This window comes from Peromyscus californicus, unplaced genomic scaffold, assembly GCF_007827085.1.
Source record: "Peromyscus californicus insignis strain IS unplaced genomic scaffold, ASM782708v3 Scaffold_5__1_contigs__length_169319896, whole genome shotgun sequence".
NCBI classification, from domain to species: domain Eukaryota; kingdom Metazoa; phylum Chordata; class Mammalia; order Rodentia; family Cricetidae; genus Peromyscus; species Peromyscus californicus.
The window spans coordinates 64,738,917-64,765,089 of record NW_026294573.1 but is presented as its reverse complement, the minus strand read 5'-3'; the positions used below and the strand labels follow the sequence as shown (position 1 = coordinate 64,765,089).

At 42.6% G+C, this 26,173-nt stretch overlaps 1 protein-coding gene across 1 annotated transcript in view; it reads right to left on the bottom strand.

Annotated features, from left to right (window-relative positions):
* Positions 1 to 7,158, bottom strand: part of Saxo1 (stabilizer of axonemal microtubules 1) — a 31,584-nt gene extending 24,426 nt beyond the window's left edge. Inside the window, exon 1 of the mRNA XM_052715033.1 lies at positions 7,121 to 7,158. Within this exon, the coding sequence (XP_052570993.1) occupies positions 7,121 to 7,143 (23 nt within the window). The 5' untranslated portion in view covers positions 7,144 to 7,158. The remainder of the gene's footprint in view (positions 1 to 7,120) is intronic.
* Positions 7,159 to 26,173: the final 19,015 nt, after the last annotated feature.

The following is a 26,173-nucleotide window of genomic DNA, read 5'->3' as shown; positions in this document are numbered from 1 at the left end:
GGGAAATGGGAGATGCTTTCGTTGAACTCCCATAACACCCTCTAGGTACATCTTAAAATAGATCTTAGTAGCAAGAACAGCATCTGCAGCCTGAGCTGCCGTCCCAGGGGCCTCACTGCGGGCTAACATCGAAGGAGAGCTGATGACGCCAGCATCTGGAAGCTGATTATATAAATGGGAGTTGTGGAGGGACAGGCTGACAAAACGATAACCAAGAAGCCAAGGGACAGCTCCATGCTTTTACTCTTCTTAGATTAAGGACCCTCACACGTAGTGACTGCTCGATAATCAATTGCAGCCAGGCACTAGGAGATACTAAGCCTCCATGGGCTGCACAGCAGACCACTGAAAATGCCTGAAACCCCATCTGAAAACCAGTTAACCTGAAAGTTAACCTCCTGCTGAAAACTTGTCTTCTGAAGAGAACATACCTATGGGAAGCTGAAGGTGCTCCACTCCCAGGACTAAAGTGGGATTTTGAGGTGACCTTACCTATCTGTGTCCAGCGATGGTTAACCAGGCTGTAGTCCCTCCGCACTTCCAAGAAATAGCAGCAGATACCAAAGGCCAGCACTGAGCAAAGCCAGATGTCCAAGCTTGCATGCTAAGGCCTCCCACCCCAGAGCTCTATGACTGCCCTAAAAAGCCTACTTCTTCTCTGAGGTGCCATCTTCCAAGGGTCTCCAGACACTAAAGACTGAAACAAGCCAGAATGTTCCTGTCTCCCATTCATCCACAGACATCCGTCAAGAAACGCTCACGAACTCACCAGCTCAGGGGCTGTTCTCAAGCTGTTCCAAGACAGAAGCAGACACATAAAGCTTCTTGTGAGCCACACTTAGGGAATGGATTCATCGCTGAATCTCCTTCCATACAAAATTCAAAGTCTGCTATAAATGTGCATCTATCTACATTTGTATTTACGGACCAGCTATAGAGAAGGCAAATGATTAGGGAAGGAAAAGCCTCTTACCTCCGGACAGAGGATCATTTTTAAACTTAAAATTTGATTCATTTGTATCTGGCCCCCAAACAGTCACATGGCTGAAGAGTGAATTTTATCAGAGTTTCGGTGTTTCCTCATTAGAGTTTTATGTTGGGAACACTCACTGAAACCTATCATTAACCACAGCATACCTGCATGTCCCCAGTCACACATAATCTTATAGCCTTCAAGTTCACACACACACACACACAAAAAAAAACATTTTATTCTTCCCAGAAATTGCTTAAATTTAACAATTTTTTCAACAGTCAATGGCTCCTCTCTTCCTGTGGTACGTTGCCGAGTGTTTAGCCTCACTGTGACTATGAATAAAGAGGAGAAAAGGTCACGGATCTCAGCTTCCTTTAGGTAAGTAGCTATAAAAGCTATCCAGAATGGAAAGCCAAGAGTTAAACGAGAATTAGGTAAGGGTTAAAGTGGCCCTGCTGGGGAAGTCATAGCAACTTCATTTCCAACCATTTGGCTAAGCTAAAGAAAGGTGTTGGGCAGTCACAGGGAAAAAAGAAAGGGGAAATTACATAATTGCTAATGAAAATCGTTTGCCTGGAAGTGGGGGAATGGAGAATTTTCACAGAAGCCAAGCAACAGTTACTTTTTTAATAGTTTTGTATTTATGCAAATTTCAGAATTTAGTATAGTAGCCAGGGAATCAATCATATTAAAATGTAATCTTAAGAGGCGTCCCTCCATTTTGCCAAAGCAAATCTCTCTCTGCAAACCTTCCCCTAAATTGCCCTCCTGAGAACTTCATCTCCTAGCTATGGCTTCACATCTTTCCCTACTGTCTCCTTTCTGCGAATATTTAAACTTGCCCCAGTCTCTCCCACATTTAAAAATAAACAAAATATGGTGCATGCTCACACATGCACACGTGCGCACGCACACAACACACACACACACACACAGACTCTATTTTCTCCTGGGCCTCTCCTCATCCCCTCTCTCTTCTAGAAAGGGACTACATAACTTCCCCTCTGCCCACACATTGCCCAACCAGCAAATACAATTCTACTCCATATGCTAGCCAAAGCATCTCAGAGCCGGTCTCTCTCACCCTTAGCCTGCTGCATACGTAAATTAGTCACCGTGTCTACCCTCAAATTCATGCTTGAGCATCTCTTTCCTTGGCCTCAGTCAACTCGCTTCTCATGATTTGTCTTCTTACAATCGCCTCTTATTGGGGTGGGGTGGGGGGGACTCTTCGTCTTTGGTTTATTTCAATTTGTTATTTCATTATTATTATTTCCATACGTAATTTTCAAACTTCCCCAGCTCAAAAGACACCTTCCAAGGAAGCCATTCTGTCGTCCTAAGCAGAGTTGGAGAACCTTTTCCAGAACATTGAGAGGGACCCCTTAGCAAAACAACAAAGCTTGATCCCAATGGGGCGTCATCCCTGAAGCAAGTGGGTTCTAGTACAACCACCCAGGATCCGAATTCTACAGTTCTATCTCCTCTCCTGCTCTCAGCTCCTCAAATCCTGCTGAGGCAGAGCTTCCCATCTGTCCCATTCCATGAAGTCCAGAAGAAACCATCTTTAAACTGCTGGACAGGACTAGAGTCAGCCCCATCCACAGGTTCTGGGGTAGAGCCAGCAGGTGGGGGAAGGAACGACCCTGGCTCGGCCTTAGCTGCTTCAGTTTCCATGGACTGCTTGTGAGTCACAGCTTCCAGACTGAAGGCAGTCACCAGCCTGTGCCAGAAGAGGCAGCTAAGACCAGCCTGTGCCAGATTCTTTCTGTTCAAAAAAAAAAAAAAAAAAAAAAAAAAAGCAGGAAAAGCAAATGTGAGGCAATCTTGGAAGGAAGGAACCAAAGCCAAAGTCCTCTAAAATGCTGGGCCCAGGTCCCTGTTTGCCTCACACTCCAGAAGCAGGCTTCTGAATTAAGGATAACTGAATTGAAAAGGAATTTGGGCTGGCACCCAAGACATGGAATTTGCGCTTTGAGCCTAATCAAAAATCACCTGCCCAATAAACAAACAAACGAAAAATGCTTTTGAGAAGAAGGTAAAAAAAGAAAACAGTCCAGAGTCTCCAAATGCAACATTCACAATACTGTCCAGAACCAATACAAAGTTAACACACAGCGGGAAAATGTGACCCATGTACCTCAAGCAATCTCAAAGCAGGTATTTTAACTATACTTAATGAGAAAAGGCAAAAATCAGGTCATAATAAATTAAGAGCTAGAAAATGAGAGAGAACTAGAAGCTATTATCCAAAGAACCAAATGGAAACTCAAAAAGCTAAAGCCAGGTCTGGTGGTCCACACCCGTATGGTCCCCAAATCCCAGTACTCAGGATGGGAGTCTGATCCTAAATTTAGGCCAGCCTGGGATACAGAATGAGACCTCATCTCAAAAAAAAAAAAAAAATCTAAAATATACATTACCCTTAGAAAAAAATAATTCACTGGGCTTAGAGAAAGGAGGAATGCCTCAGTAACTTGAAGATAAACTGATAAAAAGCTGTCTAATCTGAACAAAAGGGGTAAGATTAAGACAGAGAAACAAACGGAACTCCAGGGACACAGACCACCAGGGACATAAAATTCTTAATAAAACAATGGACAAAATGTCCAGAAACTCAATGAAGAATGCACACCAAAGTCAAAGGCTCTGAAGTCCCCCAGTCAAACCTAGTGCTAAGAACCTTATCTGCTTGTTTCGTCCATCCTCAGGCCCACCCAGTCACATAGGTAACACCAGCCACACAGGTAACACGAACACTGTAGCTCTGAGTAGCTGAGTCCAGACTCCATCCACAAAGAAAACCTATACCTTTCCACCAACATGTCAAGACTGGGCTCATTACCATTTCTAGCATCTTTCCTGCCTTTGGAAACAGGTACCAGATGTCCTTTCTCTTAGTTCTTCCCTCCCTTAATCTCCCTGATTTATCAATGTCTTATCAATAAACAAGAGTCTATATTAGTAACTCCACTCCACCAGCCTGGCCCCTGCCTTTAAGCCAAATCTCTTTCTCTTTTCTCTCTTCTCTCTCTCCTCTCTACTAGTAACTCTACCCTCACCATCCCTATCCCCTTCCTTTAAATCAAATCCATCATTCACTCACTCCCCCTCTCTCCCCTCCCCCCATACGAACACACCCGTGCATATACTCATGTACCTTTAACCCACTTTGCCCGTGTCCCACTCCCTTTTAAGGTACTATTTAACACTGCTGAAGCTGGTTTAGGTAACACAAATACTGTCCCAAGTTGGGGTCCCAAGTGTTTGATACAGTGGCATGCCTAACGGGAAATGAGGCTAGAAATGCAAACTTTCTTTATAAATTGATGTCAGATCTAGCTGAACTACAGGCAAATCCTCTGCAAGAGAATTACCAAAGGCTGCAAATTTTTTAAAAAGAGAAAAAAAAAAAAAAAAAAAAAGGTTTTCCAGTAAGAAGGGCTGGAAATGGCAGGCATTCCCCTTCTGACACCTGCTTTAAATCCCTACAATTTATGGTCAGTAAGAGCTATGTGCAGCTGTAATCATGCTTCATGCTGCACTGATGGCCTTTCCAGAAGCCAGGTGGTTTTTGTGTCTGGACTTAATCACCAAATTCAGCCAAGCCGGTACCAAATGACTTTTCATGCAGCAGGTGGGAGCCCCATGTCCAGCCTCAGACACTGTGCAGAGTCCACCTGTAGATAGGGGAATGAGCGAAGTGCCGTAGCAATAAGGGTTCTGGGAACAGAGGGGTGACAATCCACGAAGACCCAGAGGTTATGCAGACATGGGATGACACACCCCTTCCCCTAAAAGCCTCCCAAGGCAAGCTGCTTTGCATTCCTGAAAGTAGTTCAACTTTTCCTCAGTCTGTGAAAAATCACCCCAGCAATGAGAAGCCATGAGGCTGAGGTACAGGAAAGTGACTGACTTCCCTGTGAGTTTCTGCCTGGCTCCTCTTCCTAGGGTAGGATAAAAGGGGAAAAAAAAAAGAGTCCCCTGTCAGCTCCCCTCCCCCTCCTTTCCACCCCACCCTCACCCTGAAACCTCAGCTTCAGGACTTGAACATAGGACCTTACACACAGTGCCCTATGACTGAGGTATGCACAGCTCCCAGGTCTGCTCTTCCTCCTCCCCATTAGTAACTGGATTCCACCCTTCCTCTTTTTAAAGCCCTGTAATCATTAATAGTTTGGGAAATTCTTTCAGTAGCTGGGGACCTCTTGATGTAAACTGGATTTATTGTTGCTGTGGCTCTGACTGAGGCCCACCTGCTGGGAAATGGTTTGATTGTTATAAATGGCACAGGCAAAGATAACTTAGCTCAGGTCAGAGGTTAATTTTATGATTTGCAAAAAAACGGCATCAGGAAACCGGAGGGTATGTAGGGCTCCCACATCCGAGGGCCTTGGAGCCGGGAGGTGAGACAGGGATCTTGCCCCGGAGGATTGTCACGTGTTTGTCTTCATAAGCTTTAGACAATGAACAAGAACATCTCAAGCACCCTTTTCTATACTTCAGGACAGAAAACACATTTCCATTATAATACTGTTTGAAGTTAGTGCTTTTGATTTCCCAGTAAAGTGCTCTTTGTTTCTTGAAAACTTAGGGTAAAGAGATGGGAACAGCTACACCTGGGAGGGGAAAATGAAGCCTGAAGTCACCTCCCAACACCACTTTTACCCCTTCCTAACCAGTGACTGCATCTGCACGCACGTGCACAGGACTCGTCCTGGGTGCGGCCTGTCATCTCTTATCATGAGAAGCAATGCTCGGGAGAAGCCCACAGTCTTTGCTTTGAGCTCTAGAAGCCTAGAGATGATGTTTTCTCAGCTAAATGAAGCCCAAACTGTAAAGTTCACATCATTTAATAAGCTGTTGGTTGAAAAAGCAGTTGTGTTACACTGTTCAAATGGACCAGGAGCCAGAACAATTGTGCTTAAAACCAAATCATTTACAACAACTGCTTGGTGTCAAGATAAATCCTTTAGCTACATGCCCTTCTAAAGATGCTCCTGTCCAGTAGTCCTACCAAGTTCCAAAGTCCCTTAGCTTTACTTCTCCCCTAAAGGGACCTCCTGCCCTAGCCTAGACATGGCTTCTAGAAGGTCTGGAAGACAACACCTGTTTTTTAGATAAGAACACCTCCAGGTCAAAATCTCAAAGGAGGAAGTTTCCATTATTTTGGGAGAAAGATGTCATGCTCCACTTTGGGCCACCTGGAATCATTATTAAAACCATGCAAAAGTATGATGCAAGGGGTGAGCTATAGGAAGACATTCAGCAAGTTGTCCAAGCATCTGTAATGTCTAAGTGCTGTGAAGGAAAATGGAGACTTACCTCCACAGCACAAAAAAAAAAAACCACAGGGAGGCTGAGAACACATCGTTATTCAGAAGGTTTCACCTGGAAACTGACTTACTGGGTCTGAAACCCTACCCAACTGCACTGATAGATGCTCCTGACTCCGCTAGATCACCAAGCCAGGCATCATCGTCATCAGGAGGCCACTCTCAGAACTGTCAATGGGAGACACACAGTCTTGTGAGCACAGAACCCTCAGACGGAATTTTTTCTCCAGTCCCTGGAATTAGGGACCTTCATGACACTGACAAAGACAGTTCAGAGTCTACATGGCCCTAGATCCCAACAATCTCGACTTGGAAATCAACTAGAGTATTATCAGGAACAATTGAAAATCAAATGTTCTCTTTGCATATCTTGAACACTGTGGGATCTCTAGTTCAAAATCCGTGGTATAACATCTAAAGGACCCATTATTTACTACCATTCTTTTAACCACCCAAGTTGTTATGGAGGCTGACCACAAAGCCCAAAACGCCTTTTTCAGGAGCTGTCTCTTTCCTCCTTTCCTTTTAATACTTACTTAACTTCTCACCTTTAATTAGACAGACCAGTTTAGGTTCCTGACCCCCACTTTAACAAGCAAGAATTCTTTCTCAGTAAGAGGGTGTTTGGGAACAGTTAAGGAAGCCGACAAATAGAAGAGCCTCTTTCAGAGATATCTAGGACATTAGCATTAAACACTAATGTCATATGCCCATCCTGCACCAACACCACATGCCATTATCTTGACATCACACTATTCATGATTGCTTTTATTCCACCCGTTTTCTCGACAGCACCGTTTGCCCTCACCTGGATGTGGTCAGGCCTTCCATTGGTATGGATCCTTTCTTGTATACCCCCTTGGGTTTAAAGGAATCTCTGGGCAGGTAAGACTCATAGACAGGATAGTTCTGGGTGTATTCGGTGAGAAGACATGGTTTCTCTGTTTTATCATAAATCTTCGTAGGGAGATGTGGACAGTGATGCCGCCTATAAAAGATACATGGAGAGTTTGGTTAGTTACTTTCTTGAAAGAAATACATTCAGTCTAAAAATGCCATATCCTCCAAATGTGATGCAGACTGACTGCTGCCATTAAAATTCAGAACTGAACCTTTCCTCTCCTCTACCATATTATGTGCATGTCAAAACTTAAAAGATAGTCTATAATTTCAACTGTTTAATCATAATATGTGGATCATAAAATTACACACAAGCTGATGTTCAGTTGTCACATGTCACAATGCTTGTGAAAGTGTTTAAAATAGTTAATAATAATAATAATAAATGGCTATGGTGTCAAACCTTTCTGAGGGACACCCCAACTGCCCTTTTGAAAAACCAGATAGAAATTGGTCAGGTAGCTTCCAGGTCCCCAGTGCAGTTGTACTCTTATCTTTGGTCAGAAGATGGAAATGTCTTTGGTCCTGTCCTGGTTATAGACCAGGAATGCCAGATGGGGGCTCTGGCTTGTTATCCCTCTTCTAAGTGAGCACCCCTGCCTGGGAGCTTCACATTAGGGTGCAACATAAACTCCAGTCCAGACACCAATCCCCTCTGCTGAATGGCTTTGCAACTGGACCTCTGGGTTAATTTCAGCTCATGATTTTAGGGTCTCAGCTCTTGGGGGCGGGGGGTGGAGAATGTTAGGCAATTACCCAAGGATTAGTACCCTTGGAGAACATTTAGGTCCACCATAGACCCCACTTCCTATCTGTAACACTAGAAAGGAAAACATCACACATGCCCATTTTAGCCCCCCTGGTCAAAAGGTGCTATCCCTAGCCCTGGGTGGAGACTCAACATTCTGATCTGCTCCAAGGATTAGAACACTAAATATGACTGTCCCCTCCCTTAAGAATCAATCTAGTTGGACCTGACAATCTCCTGGACAGGTGTTCACCAAATCACCACTCCAAAGCTGATTCACCAGAAGTCATAGCAAAGAAACGAAAGGAATAATTATCGCTTTAATGATGAGGTACTGTGCTTTCCCTTCCCAGAAGCCCCTCACTCACAACAGCTGCTTACAGAGCATCCCTTCATGGCTGTACTGCTAAGCCTGCCTGCTTTTCTAAGTGTGACTTCTCCTTTTTCTACTTCTCTTTCAGAAACTGTCCAGGAGCCTAAGCATGCCTTCCCTGACCCGCCATGATTTTCTCTCCAAAGCCCCCTCTTCCTCTCAGCCATGCTGCTCTTTGCTGACCTTCATTGCAAAAGTCATGGCTTCCTCTCCTGCCCTTCTCCATCTCCTGCCAAGATTCTATTCTTTCCAACAGATGTGCTCCAAAGCATGGTTTATAACTGAGTTCCTGGGTCAGTTCAGAGTATCATCACTGCACACAAGCGAACACACACCCATCCAGGCACATACAAAGGCCAGAGCAGGATGTCAGACGTCTTTCCATCACTCTCCACCTTGTTTTTTGAAACAAAGTCTCTCTCTAGCCAGAAGCTCACTATTTTGATTCAGCTGGCTGGCCAGCTCTGCCGACACTGGAATGACAAGCACAAGCAGTCATACCCGGCTTTACATGGGTGTTGGAGATTCAAACTCAGGTTCTGGGGTTTACACAGCCAGCACTTGATCACTGAGCCATCTGCCTAGTCCTCACCTCAGTTCTGAGTCTACCCAGTACAATTTACCTGCAGCAAACTATTTCATACAGCAATTCTGCTCCTCTCTTCTTTCCAATCTCATCTCAATTACTACATTCTCAGAAAAACATACCCTGGCTATCTTACTCATAAAGACATAGATTACCACCCTCGCTCTTCCAAGTGCCAGCATATACTTCCTCTTATCAACCACCTCATTGCTAGCCTCATCCACCAACCTCTGGACCTTCATCTAACTCATCCCCGATACATCCTCTAATAGTCTGACTAGCACATAGTTAGCATTTGGGAAATATTTATTGATCAAGTGGCTAAGTGTAAAAATTAAATGAGTTATAAATAAATATGTAAGTTATAATTCATAGTGAGCCTTTCCCATTTTACGTACATGTTAAAAAATGAGACTCTCTACTTACAGATGGACAAAGGGCAGCTGCTATATTTCAGCCATGTTTGTTAAACGGTCTTATTAATAAAAAACCTGAACCAGATATTGGGGTGAAAGCTGAGAGATCAGAGGAATAGAACAAGCCATCCATAAGTTCTTACCGCTAGGAAATCCTCAGCCCAACAGAGTGCTACTTCCTGTATGCCTATATACCTTTCTGTGACCTGCCATCTTACTTCCTCTTACTGCTCAGTTATATCACTTCCTCTTTCTGCCCAGCTCTATCACTTCCTGTCTGTCTGCACAGACCTCCAGACCTCTATGGTTAACTAGTGCTGGGATTAAAGCTGTGTGCCACCACACCTGGCTCTGTTCCCAGTGTGGCCTTGAACTCAGAGAGATCCGGATGAATCTCTACCTCCTGAATGCTGGGATTAAAGGCGTGTGCTACCACTGCCTGACCTCTATGTTTAATATAGTGGCTGGCTTTTTCCTTTGAGCCCCAGATAAGCTTTATTTGTTAGAGCACAAATAAAATATCACTACATTTTCCCTTTTTTTGTCTAAAATTTTAAAAAAGTTATAACTAAAATATAAGAAAAATGATATATAATAAGTACAATAACTATATACAATATATACAAGCAATAAATACATCAACAATGTCTAGTCCATTTGCATTTGGGATGTCTTTCTGTATGCTGTGAATGTGTGTTGCTCTCATTGGCTAATAAATAAAGCTCTTTTGGCCTATGGCAGGCCTAGCTAGTTCTTTCAACTTAATTCAACCCATTCCTATTCATCTGTCTTTCCACATGGCTTCATGGCTGACCAGTACTTTCACCTCTTCCTTCTTGTGTGGCTGGATTGTGTCTCCTTCTCACTCTGCCTTTCTTATCTTTCTTGGATTTCCCACCTGGCTGTCAGCTTTCTTGTCATAGGCCAAAACAGCTTTATTTATTAGCCAGTGGGAGCAACACATATTCACAGCATACAGAAAGACATCCCACAGCAAAGTAGTGTATAACTTATTTGTGTATCCACACAAAGCAACAGATACCAATATCTTTTTTTTTTTTTTTTGGTTTTGGTTTGGTTTGGGAGATTTTGTTGTTGTTTTTAATGGTTTTCTTATTTTTCCCCTCTGTTCCACCCCCAAGCCACCCAGCCCAATCCCTCATGTTCCCATCCCTGCCCCCACTGTGCCCAGTTTTCCCAGGAGATCTCTTCTATTTCCCCTTCCCAGGGAAATACATGTATCCCTCTTTGGGTACTCATTGTTTCCTGGCCTCTCTGGGGCTATGGACTGTAGCCTGGTTCTCCTTTACTTTACATCTAATATCCACTTATGAGACATACCATGTTTGTCTTTCTGGGTATGGGTTACCTCACTCAGGATAATTTTTTTATAGTCCCATCCATTTTCCTGCAAATTTCATAAAGTCATTGTTTTTTACAGCTCAGTAGTACTCCATTGTATAAATGTACCACATTTTCTTTATCCATTCTTTGATTGAGGGGCATCTAAATTGTTTTCAGGCTGATAATTACAAATAGTGCCACTATGAACATAGTTGATCAAGTGTCATACCATAGTTGTGGTATGACTGAGCAACGTTTGGATATATGCCCAAGAGTGGTATAGCTGAGTCTTGTGGTAAATTGATTGCCAGTTTTCTGAGAAACCATCACACTGACTTCCAAAGTGGCTGTACAAGTTTGCACTCCCACCAACAATGGAGGAGTGTTCCCCTTGCTCCACAGCCTTTCCAACATGAGCTGAGCTGTCATTTGTGGGTTTTGGTCTTAGCCATTCTGACAGGTACAAGATGGCAGATACCAGTATCTTTTTTGATCCCCCCGAGACAGGGTTTCTCTGTGTAGCTTTGTGCCTTTCCTGGAACTCACTCTGTAGCCCAGGTTGGCCTCAAACTCACAGAGATCTGTCTACTTCTGCCTACCGAGTACTGGGATTAAAGGCGTATACCACCACCACCTGGCAGATACCAGTATTTTAAGACAAACTTCCCAATCAATGATTTTCACCTTAACAATACCAAGAAATAACATTAATATTTTTGACTTTTATTATATAGCCCCATGATCTCAAACTCAAGGTCTTCTTGCTTTGGCCTCCCAAAAGCAAAGATTACAGGCTTACAACACCACACAGCTTAAATTTTAATTACAGAAATCAAAACATAATACTCTGGGACAGCACATGGGGGAGGGGATCAAAGATGAGAGAGACCAGGACTTCATGGCTGCTCAATGTAAAGCCATTTCCACTCATAAGGATGCAGGAGAGCAGGGATTCTTAAGTCTTTGCTGATAATGGTGTAAAGTGGTAAGCCATGTTCTCTGCACTCAAAAGGCACAAGTGAGAGAAACTGAAATTTGAAGCCAAGCTGAGCTACATGGAGAGACCTTGTCTCACTAAAAGTAAGTAAGTAGGTAAGTAGGTAAGTAGATAGATAGATAGATAGATAGATAGATAGATAGATAGATAGATAGATAGATAGACAGATGAGAGAGAGAGAGAGAGAGAGAGAGAGAGAGAGAGAGAGATTTTTTTTAAGTATACAGCTAGAAGAGTGGGCTTTCTTGTTACCTTGTTACCTATTTGTTTTGCAGGGCTCTAGATGGAGCCCCATGCTGCCTCATGACTGAATTAAACCCCTAGCCCTCAGCTAGCCAGTCTTCTTTCAAAGGTACACATAACACAATCTTACTAAAAAAGAATCACACCCTAAGTGTTTACCCAGTTAAATCCAAAATTGAAAAGTTGACATGTATATTTTAACAGCCTTATTGATAATCACACAAAACTGAAGTGACTAACTAAAGGTAGTGATTGAACAGATAGTGTAGTGTATCTAGACTCCAGACAGGAAAGCAGATCCATGCCTTGCTCAGCCATCATCAGAGAAGCCTCCTCCTGCAACAGATGGGAACAGGTACAGTGACCCACAGCCAGACATTACACACAGTGAGAGACCTTGGAACATTCAGCCCTTCACATGATATCTCTATCAAATCCCTCTCCTCAGGGCTCAGGGAACCCTGAGGAAGAAGAGCAGAAAGAATAAAAAGCCAGAGGAGATGGAGGACACCAGAGGAGCAAAGCCCTCTAAATCAACATAATCAAAGCTCATATGAACTCCCAGAGACTGAGGCAGCTTGCACAGGGCCTACACGGGTCTGTACTTGGTCATGTGATACAACTCAGAGTCACCTGGGAAAGGAGAGCCTCTTTGAGGAATGGCCTCAATCAATTGCCATGTGGACATGTCTGTGAGAGATTGTCTTGACTGATGATTGACGTGGGAGGGCCCAGCCCACTGTGAGTAGCACCATCCCTAAGCAGATGAGTCTGGGCTGTATTTAAAAAAAAAAAAAAATAGCTGAGCCAGTGAGCAAGCCAGTAAGCAGCCTTCCTAAATGGGGGCTCTGCCTGAGTTCCTGCCCCAACTTCCCTGGATGACAGACTGCGGCCTGGAGTATAAGTCAAATAAACCCTTTCCTTCCTAATTTGCTTTTGGTCAGAGTCTTCTATCATAGCTACTGAAAACAAATGAGAACACATGAGAGCTAGACATTTGTTAAAATCAACAGAAATAAGGCACAGTGTGTAATACCAGCACTCAGGAAGTAGAGGCAAGAGAATCACAAGTATGGGGTCAACCTGGGCTACATAAACTGACCTATGACCTAGACTATAAGGCTCTATCTCAAATACCAGAACAAAAAACAATAGTGATAATACAGAAAGTACTCATTTTGGTTGGCTGGTCAGTTAGTTTTGTTTGAGGCAGGGTCTTGCCATGTGGCCCTGGCTGATCTCAAACTCTCAGATTGTCAGCTTTCTTACAAAGTTACACACACCCTTCGGCCTTAGCCTTCCAGGTGTCAGTATTACAGTTGTGTGATCCCACCACTCTTGGCAAAAAATAACCATAATACGAAATAATTACAGCTGTAAAAAAAATTAAATTTTAAAAATATTTCTTAATTTTTAAAAAGTAAAAAAAATGAGTTAGAGTACACAGATCAGTGGTTGCAAAACTGATTAGCATGCATGAGGTCCTAGATTCATTCTAAGCACCAATAAATAATATATATGCATATGCACATTATTTATATATATTAAACATATTTGTATAGTGTGTGTATGCATATATATTTAACTTTTGTTCATATCTACCAAAATTGCTTTATTTACATAACAAATCACAATGCTGACACAAGATGTTAATAAAAGGAAAAGATATATGGAATTATGTGCCACCTAATTTTCTGTAACTCTAAAATTGTCCTGAAAAGTAGTCTGTTGCTTTTTTAAAAGGGTGAAAGGTCAGAAGGCTGTGTTCCAGGCAACAGCAGCCAAGTTGCTCCTGCTGCTAACAGCAGTTTACAGATCGCCGCCGCCGCCGCCGCCGCCGCCGCCACTGTTCTGTCCGCCCCTCTGTGATCATGCACAATACATCCACATGAACAGCAAGTGCCTTTACCTAACATTCCTGTTCACCTTTGTTGCATTTGTACACTTGTAAATAGAAAGGGCCTGAAGATATTGTCTTGATCGCTGCTCATTTTTATTATAAAATGCTTTTGACTCATGGTAAATGTTTGATATATAGTCTCCCTGCTCATGGATCCATTCCAAAACCACTGCCAGACGCCTGAAGCCATGGACAATGCTGAACCCTATTTGTACTGCATTTATGTGGTCCATACTTACCTAGGTCTACGTTTAATGTATAAATCAGGCACAGAAAGAGGTTAGGAAGAGGTGAACAATAACTGAATGTAGATCTCGGTGATCTCAGCATATGACGTTTTTCTTCATTAAGTTGAGAACTCACCTTTGCACTTAAGGAAGCACATTACTCGTTCCCCTTGGTGTATCCAGATGCCTTTGTACTTTAAGACTATTATTAGGTAATAGAAGGGTTATTGTGCATAATCCCTTCAATACCACAAGTTGATCTGACAGATGAGCAGTTAACTAAATATCGGAGGGCAAGCAGCACACACAGGGTGGACGCATTGAACAAAGCGATGATTAGTGAGCTGGCAATAGAAGTAATCACACTACTCAGAATGGCATGTAATTTTAAACTTACGAGTGACTTCTAGAATCTCCCACCTAATGTGGCCAGGCTGCACTGAACTGTGAAATGACAGAAAGTGCAGAGAGAATACATGGATGAGGAGGTCACCATGTTCCTATTTACAAGAAGACCTTCCACAGACCCTGTACTTTCTGCTGCTAAATGATCAACAGAAATGATGAATAGAACTTTTTTCTTTTTAAAGCACACATTATTAGCATTTAATATACAATGCTGATTACATTTTATGTATATTTATAAAATACCTAATAGCTGTTGCATAGATGAGTTCACTCTGCAGATAAGCTGGTGTTTGCAAAATAAATAAAACATTTCCCATTGTATAGAAAGTATCTTCATTTCTATATTCATAATCAGTCCAATTATCTGAGTTTTTACTACAAACCAACCATTTTAGGATTCCTACAAACCTCAAACCAAAAGTAAGGAAGTTCAAATTAACAAAAATACCACTGCACATGTATTTTTGCTCACCCACACTCTGAGAGAAAAGTCAAGATCCTATTAAGCTTAGCTTGGAGTCAGGCATTTTCAATATAATGAACAGGCAGAGCAATCCTTCCCCCTATTCAGATCCCCTGCCTTTTAAACCAGTAAAATATTCTTTTTTGTGTGCTGTGACTACTTCTTTTAAATGCAGTATATTATAACCACTCATTTCAAAAGAAAAATAAATTTAATGGCAAAATTCTGCAATGTGGCATGCATCCTGAGAGTGGGTTTTAATGTGGCAATAAGTCTCCATACAGATTGAAGTTCCACTAAGGGAAATTTCAATTGACATATTTATTAGACAGGCTTTATTTACCAGACTTATGAGTTAACTGAGTATTTGCCTTACTTTGAAATATCAAAAACTTTTGCTCAAAAATGTTTCACTTGGCAAGATATTCTAAAAGTTGCAATGGTGGCACTTCTATCCTAGAGTCAACCAACAGCCGTCTAATTGAACTTAAGACCCACTCAAAAGGAGGGAATGCCTATCTGGAATTTTACAAGGTTTACAAACAGAGCCCACTTTCTGTGGGTGATGAGGCCATGGACCCTAGAGGAGAATCCACTACTGCCACTTTCCTAAATCAGAGTAATTCCCAACTGCATTCTAAGTACTCATCCTTATACCTGCATGTAAGTATAGTATACCCCTCAAAGAAGCTTCTTTCTGTGGCAGACAGAGACCATCACAGAAATGCATTAACTGGGGAGGAAGAGGTGGTTTAACAGTTAAGAGCACTTGCTCCTGCAGAGGGCTGGTTTGGTTCCTAGTACTCACAGGGTGGCTCAGAACTCTCCGTAACTACACTACCAGGGGAACCTAATCCCTCTTTTGACCTCTGCCAGCACCAGGCACACACATGGAGCACATACACACATGCATACATGCAGGCAAAACACTCATACATACAAAATCTTTAAAGAAAATTTTAGAAATCTACAACTAGTCACAGTGCAGAAAACAATTGGCCATGGAGCACCCAGCACCTTACAACATAATTCTACACCTAAGACTCAGGAAACATTGAAGAGGAGAGGAGAAAGATTGCAAAAGCCAGAGAATCAGGACATCTCCCAAAAGGTAGATCTCCTCTCCTATATACGATAGGAAAGCTGCAACCATTAAATCTTAATAATACAGTTCCTTAAACATGACCTGCATATGACACCACTAGTTAACATACCAATGTGGATAGGAAAAATCTCACATGGCCCAGCACCTAGATGAAGAACTATAAATAATTAATGGCAGCTGGGAGAGAATTAGTCCTCTCCATGGTCAAGCCCTCTGAGAAGTAATCCAATCTTAACTTGTCAACCCTAAACATACACATATATATATATATATATATATATATATATACATACATATATATATACATATATACATATATATATATGTGTGTGTGTGTGTGTGTATGTGTGTGTGTGTGTGTGTGTGTACACAAACAACAATAAATGGACTCAGCAGGCCCATTAGAAAGTGGGTTGGTGACCATGAACCAAATTACTGAAAGCCTTTCTAGCTGGGATACTAGTGTCATTGAACAACTAACTGCCTTGGCCACCTTGCTCTGGTGCCCGTTCACAAAAGCCCAGATGGAGCCAACAGTAGGGAATAAAATGGGGAGGACCAAGAGTGTTTTAATTCAGCAGGACTCTCTGAAGTCTTTCCACTTGAGAGAAGAAAAGAAACAATCTCAACTTACTGTGACACCTGCGAAAGGGTGTGATAGGGACTTGGTGAAATTCACAAAAAAGTTAATAATAGCTAACTCTGACCACTGGCTCCAAACTGGAGGCAGAGCTTTAAAACTGAGAGGGGATGTGAAGACTATCTGGCCCAATGACTCATATGCAGATAACAATATTGCAGTTCAGAAAAATAGACACAACCCAGCTGTGGACACAGCACAGATCCCATCACCAGGCACTCCCCCAACACGAATCTGGCTCAAGCCATCTGTGACTCGGGTTACCCTAGAATGGATGACAGGGCTTAGAGTAGTTCCCTCTAGAATAACACCATTCGATATCAATAAATACAAACCACATCTGTCACCTTAAGTCTGTTGATCACATTAAAGTGGTAAAAAGAAACATAAAGCTTTACTTAAATCTCAGTTTTTTCCAAAATCTTTCATTTCAGCAAACCATCAGTATAAAAATTATTGTGCTATTTTATTTTATACTCTTCAAAATCCAGCATTCATTGTACATTTATAGTATATCTCAGTTCAGACTAGCCACAAGCAGCTCAGCAGCCACATGTGATAGCAGCTTTTATACTGGAAAGCACAGGTCTATAATTTGAAGGTTCAAAGGAACTGCCCCACATAGGTGTTCAGTGTTTTCTATAAATGCAGCTGGACACAAATGCTTACAAATACTTTCAAACCAAGCCTGATGGTGCATTCTTGTGATACCAGCATCCCAGAGGTAAAAGCAGGAGATGAGGAGTCCAATGCCACCTTCAGCTACAAAGTGAGTTCATGGCCAGCCTGGGCAATACAAGACCTTGTCTCAAGAAACAAAACTCTGTTTTCTATTTTGCGATTGGTGTCTTGAATCCTTCATGTAACATAATCAGAAATACTAAAAGACATGAAAATGAATTTTTCCCACAGTTCATCTCAACCTCCAGCTCTGAGCTTCCGCTTGATGAGCCTGCATCCCTCCCTGCATGGGCTCCTCTCTTCTAACTCCACTTCTACAAAATGCTTCACTTTCAAAGGCTTATCCTAGATGCCACATCTAAATTTTTTTTTTTTTTTTTTTTTTTTTTTTTTGGTTTTTCGAGACAGGGTTTCTCTGTGTAGCTTTGCGCCTTTTCCTGGAACTCACTGGGTAGCCCAGGCTGGCCTCGAACTCACAGAGATCTGCCTGGCTCTGCCTCCCGAGTGCTGGGATTAAAGGATTAAAGGCGTGCGCCACCACTGCCCGGCCTAAATTTTTTAAACTATGTGTTAGGAGGAGGAGAAAGCCACAGCATGTGTGTGGAGGACAAAGAACAACTTACAGAGTCTATTCTCTCCTTCCATGTTCATGTGGGTTCCAGGAATCAACTCGGGTTGCCAGGTTTTCATGAGTGCCTTTTACCCACAGAGCCATTCTGATAACCCATCCACCTACAGCTTTCCTAGGGCTACTGCTGAGCCCATTGGACACTGTCACTGACTGTGATACTCCCCCTGCTCAGACACGGAAGAGTATTATGTTCCTACCCCTTTTTCTATTTTGCCATCTTAATTCCTCATCATCTAGATTTTTCTAATTTTCATTGCTATAACAAGTGTACACATTTTGTGGGTTATAGTATATGTGTATTTCAGTACATGTATACAATATAAAGTGACCAAATCAAAACTAACTGACATGTCCATCACCTCAAACATTTCTCTGTACTAAGAACATTTAAAATCCTCTCTACTAGTTATTGTGAAACATACAATTAAACATAGCATATGAACCACAATATGACTGGCCCAGTCAAATACCCATGATGGGGTAAGAGTGGCACAATTATCTTGGGGGTAACCAACAGCTGTTTAATTGGTCTTAAGCCAACTACCCATAACTGGAGAGGACTAACCCCAGTTGTTATAGCTACAACACAACCTCTGTACCTGGCTCAGGAAGAGGGAGCAGAAAGATTTTAAGAGTTAGAGGACCAGGATGCCCGCTGCTAGCTAGTGTCTTCTAGACATGACAAGCTGAACCCATGAAATCTAAATAGTATGGTTGACTAAACAAGACTTATATAATGACACCACCAGTCAACATACCAATTCAGACAGGGAAAATTTCACAAGGTCCCACCCCTAGATGAAGAGCTACAGGCATCGGTGGCTGCTGAAAAAGGGGAAAATCAGTCTTCTCTGTGGACAACTCCTCAGGGGTTATTCAATTGTAAATAGTCAGCCCTAAACACATATACATAAAAGCAATGCTTAATGGGCTCAGGTGTGAGAGTGTGTGTGTGTGTGTGTGTGTGTGTGTGTGTGTGTGTGTGTATGTGTGTACACACTTAAGTACATAACAATAAAGCAAAAGGTCATAAACTTGAGAAGGGGGAATACAGGAAGAGTTAGAAGGGGAAAGAAAAGTGAGGATGTAAATGTAGTACTCTAAAAATTAAAAGTTTATGCAAAAAAAAAAGTGTCAATCATACTAACTCCACTGTACAAATTTTCTTTCGGTACCCTTTATCGCCTATAATGCTTTTTGTAATTATTCTTTTTACTAATTTTCGTGGTTACAACATGGCTGACAAGCACTCTGTCTCGAATAGGCTTCATGGATGATGTAATTGTTATGCACCACAGGGAAGTTTCTCTTCTTCCCAGTAATCTTCATAGCAATGCTATGCATGAAGCACTTTTATACCCATTTAACCAACTCGAAAACTGAGGCTTAGAAGATGTCATCTTGCTCAAGCTCATATGGCCAGAAGGTGATGTAACCAAACTGTGCTCTTAATTACAGCCATATGACTTAATGAGGTATATGTTTGTAGCTACTAACTCTGTTCCTGGGGTCTTGGATAACCCAAAGGGCAGTCAGTTCACAGGCAGATCTTTGACCCATCCATCCAAGCTCTCTTCAGCTATACTCAGTCTCTTCCACCAACACAGAAAACATCCCAGGACATACCAACAAGTAGATAAGATTCCAAATGCTCTTGAAAACTCTGGGACTTCCTTCACTGTGTAAACAGGAGACTGCCATTAAAGTAATAATAGTAACAAAAGAATACAGACTGCTGGATCATGGAAGACCCTGGAGATCAGCCAGCCTCTCTGTTTCACCATGCAGCTGTAGATGCTGAGACTCAAAAACATTGCATCCCTGCTTGAGGTCACACAGCTGGCCAGCAACACCTCCCACATAACTGGCTTCCACTTCTATCCAATTTAGAACTCAAAGTTCAAGCTCTTAAAGGATTTGCAGTCTGTTTTTCCTTTTTCCCAGTAGATGGAAGCTTTTGAGCTATCACAGCTGCTGGGACACACACTTGTTGCAGGAAATGTATTCTCAGTGTGGTGGGGACAAGGATTCCCAAACCTCAAGCCATAAAAGTCGCCACTGTACAGTGGTAGTTTAGATCGATTCTAGGGTGGTTGGAGAGCAGAAATAGATACTAAAGGCAGGATGATTTTGAGATGAGGATCCACGTCCCTGGAGCAAAAAGTTTGCTCTCTTCATGGCCCCAGAAATTCAGGCCCATTGACAGAGCCAATACTTCCCAAAAATCAAGTCACTCTATCAGCAGTAGTTTTTAAGTTTTAAGATAACTAACTTGTTTTCTAATCCTTATAACATATCCAAAAACAAGGGTCAAGCAAGATGGTTTTACAGACTGCAAGACAAGATACTTTTTACCTTTTTATTAGCGTATATTAATTATGCATTATAATGGGCTTATGAAATTTGTGTTGTTGTTATTGGTATTTTACTCTTTTGGGGGGGCCTGCCACCCAGCCCCAAACAAATCACACTCAGAGGCTTTTTCTTACTTATGAATGCCCGACCTTAGCTTGGCTTAGTTTCTAGCCAGCTTTCCTTATCTTAACTTATCATGTCTACCTTTTGCCTCTGGGCTTTTCCCATTCTCTTAATTCTTACTCTGTGGCTTGCTGGTTCTGTAGCTGGGTGGCTGGCCCCTGATGTCCTCCCTTTCTCTGGCTCCTCATTCTCTTTCTCCCAGATTTCTCCTTCTATATATTCTCTCTGCCTGCTAGCCCCGCCTATCCTTTCTCCTGCCTCGCTATTGGCCAGCTCTTTATTAGCCCATCAGGTGTTTTACACAGGCACAGTAACACAGCTTCACAGAGTTAAACAAATGCAACATAAACAAAAGTACCACACCTTGAAATAGTCTACTACAAATTTGAAATATATGTAATGTACTTGACCATCCTCACCCCTCACTAACCTACTTTGTCCCCTCTCACTCCCACTGATCCCCTTCTTCCTCCCAATAAGTCCCCTCCTACTTCTGGCCGTGTGTGTGTGTGTGTGTGTGTGTGTGTGTGTGTGTGTGTGTGTGTGTGGTGTGTAACATAGTGAATTTCATTAGGGTTGCTTCAGGAACAGGAGTGAAAGGTTATTTACAGAAGCATCTTACCAATAGTTACACCACTGAAGGAAATGGTCCTCCCTTTCCCAGCATCAACTAACTGTCTATAGATCCTCCAGGAAGGGTGGGGCCTCAGGAACTTCTCCTCGCTCTGTGCACTGACAGGCCTAGCCTTGTGCAGGTAATCACAATTGCTATGAGTTCCAGAGTGCAACCATTGCACTGTGCCCGGAAGACAGCATTCCATTATACTCTGCCCCACCCTCCACCTCTTACACTCTTTCTTCCTCCTCTTTGGAGGAGATGAAATAGATGCCTCATTTATGGCTGAGCACTCAACAGAAAAGAAGACAACTTTTGAACATACATGTACTTCTTGCCAATCTTTAGACAGGACTCTCCCTACTCCCTACCCTCACCTTACCTGTAAATCATTTTTAGAAAGCCTAAGAAATACAAATAACTCTGGTGAGGAAATACAAATAACGACAGTGAAGGAGCAGGGGTTACAAACTGGAACACTTGAGTGGCAGTTAATCTTTTAGGGGTCCAGGTCCTAGGTGATGAAAAGCACATCAGAACTCTTACATGTGTTGGAGAAAACACAACTTTAAAGATTATCTAATGCAAAATTTAACAGCCTACATGTAAACAAGACATGCAGTAGAAGGGTGAGTCTTTGAAGGAAGGATGGGACCTGTAGTAGAGGAAAGGGTGAAGAAGAGATGTTAATAGGAGACTGAATATGAGCTATGTACCATGGATATACAGGTATGAAAATGTGGCGACAATAACATCCATTATTTTTCTAATAAAATACCTATTGATTTTTATTAATGTCTTGTAAGTTTTTGCTTTTTTTATTTTGTGTGAATTTGTCTATGGAGAACTAGGGGGACACACGTGCCACAGTGTGCCTGTAGCAATCAGAGGACAACTTTCAGGAGCTGGTTCCCTCCTTCCACCACGTGAGTCCTGGGGATTGAACTCGGGTTGTTAGGCTTAGTACCTGCCTGATCAATCCCACCAGCCCTTAGTAAGCATTTTAAGTGTTCAACAGCATTGGCCATCAGAAAAGGGCAAATTGAAACTATTTCGAGATCTCATTTCCTCTCAGTCAGAGTGGCTGTTGTCAAGGAAACAAATGGCAGTAAACGGTGAGGAGGATGTGAGGAAAGAGGAGTGTGACCCGCTGTTGGTGGACGTATCAACCGAAACCACCACTATCAAATCAGTGCGGATGTCTCCAAGGCTAAAAATAGAACTACTATGTAACTCCGCTATTCCACTTCTGACATACCCAAAGGACCCCAAATTCCACTACAGAAATACTAGCACATCCACGGTTATTGTTGCTGTATTCATCATAGCTAGGAAACAATCAGTCCACATGGCCAGCAATTCATGAGTGGATAATGAAAATGTAGTGCACAGACAATCAATTTTATTCAACTGCAAAAAAGAAGCAAATCATGAAATCTGCAGGGAAATCTGGGTGGAAGTGAAAAGCAGAATACAAAGTGAGGTGATTGTCTTAAGGTTTTTATTGCTATGAAGAGACACCATGACCGCAGCAACTCTTATAAAGAAAACATTTAATTGGGGTGGCTCACTTACAGTTCCAGAGGTTCAGTTCATTATCATCATGGTGGGAAGCATGGTGGTGTGCAGGCAGATGTGATGCTGGAGGAGTAGCTGAGAGTCCTACATCTTACAGGCAACAGGAAATGGACTGAGACACAGGGCAGTATCCTGAGCATAGGAAACCTCAAAGCCTACCCCCACAGTGACACACTTCCTCCAACAAAGCCACACCTCCTAGTAGTACCACTCCCTATCAGAGTATGGGGACCAGTTACATTCAAACCACCACAGTGACATAGGCTCAGAGAGAAAACTGTCACATATTATAATTTGTATGTGGATCCTAGCTTCAAATGAGATATATGTTTCATCAGAAGTACCTGTAGAGCTCAGAAAGCTAGAATAGCCCATGAGAGGTGGAGAGGAACAGGCCTGAAGTGGGTGAAGGAACATATATGAACATAGATGAACACGTGTGATATGAAAGTAGAGAGAGAAAACTCTAGAGATTAGGAGTTAAGCAGGGATTGAGGTGGGGCTAGAGGAGATAGTAGAGTGTGGGTTACAGAAAAACTACAGATCTTACTGAAAGCCAGTGGTTTGTTAGCCAATTAAAATATATAACTTTTTAAGAAGAAGACATTAAACAGAGATACCCTGTGTGGGTGGATAATGCTGGTCCCAGCAAACACAGGTTATTAAACAAAAATCCCAATGCCAGGCATAAGATACCTCCCTATGAGTTGCTGGTCAAAGGGGATGGGGGCTCAAAGGCTCCCAAAACAATACAGACTATTGCCATTACTCTTGGTTACCCTCCATAACTAGACAAGATCCTATTACTGAACATAGACTTTGGGTGCAGGACCTAGAGAAAGCAACCTACAACTGACCTGGAAACTTCTCCCTGCTAGCTAGTTTTGATAGTGCTAGAAGGTGTTATGCAGCCTGCTAGGGCAGAAAAGACTTCAATAGTCTCACCCAGCAGTAGACCCTGCATGCTTCAATACCAATCTGCCAGTCAAGATGTGCCCACTGGTGAAATAGTGGCATGATTATTATGGAGTTAACCAACTACCTTCTGATTGGATTTGAGGCCTGCTTTACAGGAAAGAAGTTGTGCTTGGTAGTAAACCTGGTCAAAGCCCATAGCTATGGAAGTCATAGGCCCTAGAGAGAAGCCTACTACTGTTGTTTTGCTGAATGGACAGGTCACCAAACCGCCTTCTAAATATTTATGTTTATTACAGATAGATTCTTGCTGCTCTCAGCCTTTGTCACAGAAGCTCCTTTTCGAAATGGACAACAGTTCACACAGAGACTGATAACTGGTCAAAGTCCTAAGTATATGTGATCATTGAGTGCTCAGCCCTAAAAGAGATATCTATATCATCCCACAACTACCATTATCATGTTCAGGGAGATTCACAGAAGAAGGGAAAGAAAGAATGTAAGAGCCAGAGCTATGTAACATTGTCTCCTGAATATAATATGGCTATGTAATGCATGAAATCACAGATGTTATGGTTCATGGACAAGTCCTGCACAAGACTAAGCCCATCAACATTCCATCATGGATAGAGGAGGGGTTTACCAAGACCCCACTCCTAGCTAAGGAGTTACTGGCAGCTGATGGCTACTAGGGAAGAGAGTCAGTCTTCTTCAGGGGTATGGTTGCTGTTGGTCGCCCATGTTCCAGTGGATGGCCCTATATCTGTGCATATGCAGACAGTATTAACTGGACTCAGTGGGCTATTAGATAAGGAGAAGAAGGAGATGATGATGATTGTGGTGGTGTGAGTGGAATATCTCCTATAACTTCTAGATGTGGCCTTGCTCGAGGACATACATCACTGGGAGTGGGCTTCGGGGTTTCAAAGCTATACCAGATCTCTCTCTGCTTTGCACTTGCCACTGAGGATGTGAGCTGTGAGCTCTCAGCTTGCAGCTCCGGGTGCTGCACCTGCTGCTTGCGTGCTGCTGTGTCTCTCTGCCAAGATGGACTCTAGAACCATAACCCGACATAAACTGTATTTTCTACCAGGTGACTTGATCAAGGTGTTTTGCCACAGCCATAGAAAGTAACTGGCACAGAGTTGCAAATAATATGCCAACGAGCAGAGGCCACGGCCCGGGTTTGTGCCTAGTAAGAAGGTTCTGAGGTCACGCCAAGTTTAAGGACAAGAACACCTGACTGTTTAGGCATGTCTGTTGATGGTACCAAATGAAATGGGGAGGGAGGAAAGCAAAGAAATCCTGGCAGGAATGTCCACAGGCTGAGGAACATGACGACTTGAAGGAATAGCATGTTTGGAGGACATCTGGACTGACAGCGGAGCCATAAAATATGAAGTTGCCAAGAAGGAAAAGGAATTAAAACAAAACTTTACAGAGAATAACATGTTTAAGAACAAGATAAAAGAAGCGTGTTGGACTCTGTAGCTTATTTAAAAAAGAAAAAAGGAAGAAGGAGAAAAAGAGGACATGAAGTTGGGAGGGGTAGGGGAAGGGAGCCGAGAGGGGTTTAAGGGTGAATATGATCAAAATACATGATATGCGTGTAAAATTCTCAAAGAACGGACACATTATAAAATTAAAGTATCAAGTAGCAAAAGTGACAGGAAAAGTAGCGTGGAAAGCTCACTGAGGAGGGCCACAAGCAACGTCAACTAAGCAACCCACCCATCACAGGACAGCAGTTTGTAAAGGAAATCCATCAGGCCATCCTGCAGGGAGGGGAGCAGAATGGCAGATGAGAGAGATTCTTTGATAAGCAAAAATAATCAACAGCCTGGGCTATCAAAGAGCTCCAGAGAAAGGAGGGGGGTGAGTGAGAGAGAGAGAGTTTGAAAAGAGAGGAGGCCAGCCAGAGGAGAGAGGGACCTAATCTTCAGTGGGAAAAACAAATCACATCAATCAAATCAGTAATTACCCTGGGGAGAGAAGGGCAGGGCTGACAAAGGGGTGCACAGGTACTCTCTAGAGAGCTGGCAGCGGCTTTATCTAGATAGGAGCCGGGGCCAGCACCTGAGATTGTCAAAACTAGGCCTGAGGGTCTCTGTATTCCAGTGAGAAGTTTACTTCAAAGGGGAAGGGCAAGCAGCTGTGGTGCTCTAGGTTTTGAAATTAATGCTGAGCTGTTCAGAGGCAAGATTTACTGATCTCCATGATTTACTTTCAAATACACGAAAAGATCAATTGGTAGAATGAACGACGGGATGAGCCGGAGAGCTGTGTCAATGTTGGGAGCCACTCATTTTCAATTGCTTTGGACTTCGTCGTATGTTAGCGATTTTTCATAGAGCACTGGGATTTGGAGGAAAGCGGCAAAAGAAAATTTGTTTCTTTAATCTTTGGATTTTTTTAGATGTGGTTGTGTCATTGTGATTGCGCACGGAAATGTCTGTTCTTTTAGGGACACATGGCGGGAAATGTCCCAGTGAAATGACATGATGGCGGCCGGAATTGATGTATGGACCAAATGTGGCCAGCCTTTCATCACCGTCTATGCCTAAGAGGTGGACTTGTGAGGAGCTGTCGCTCTGTTCTGTTTTGCAGATTTA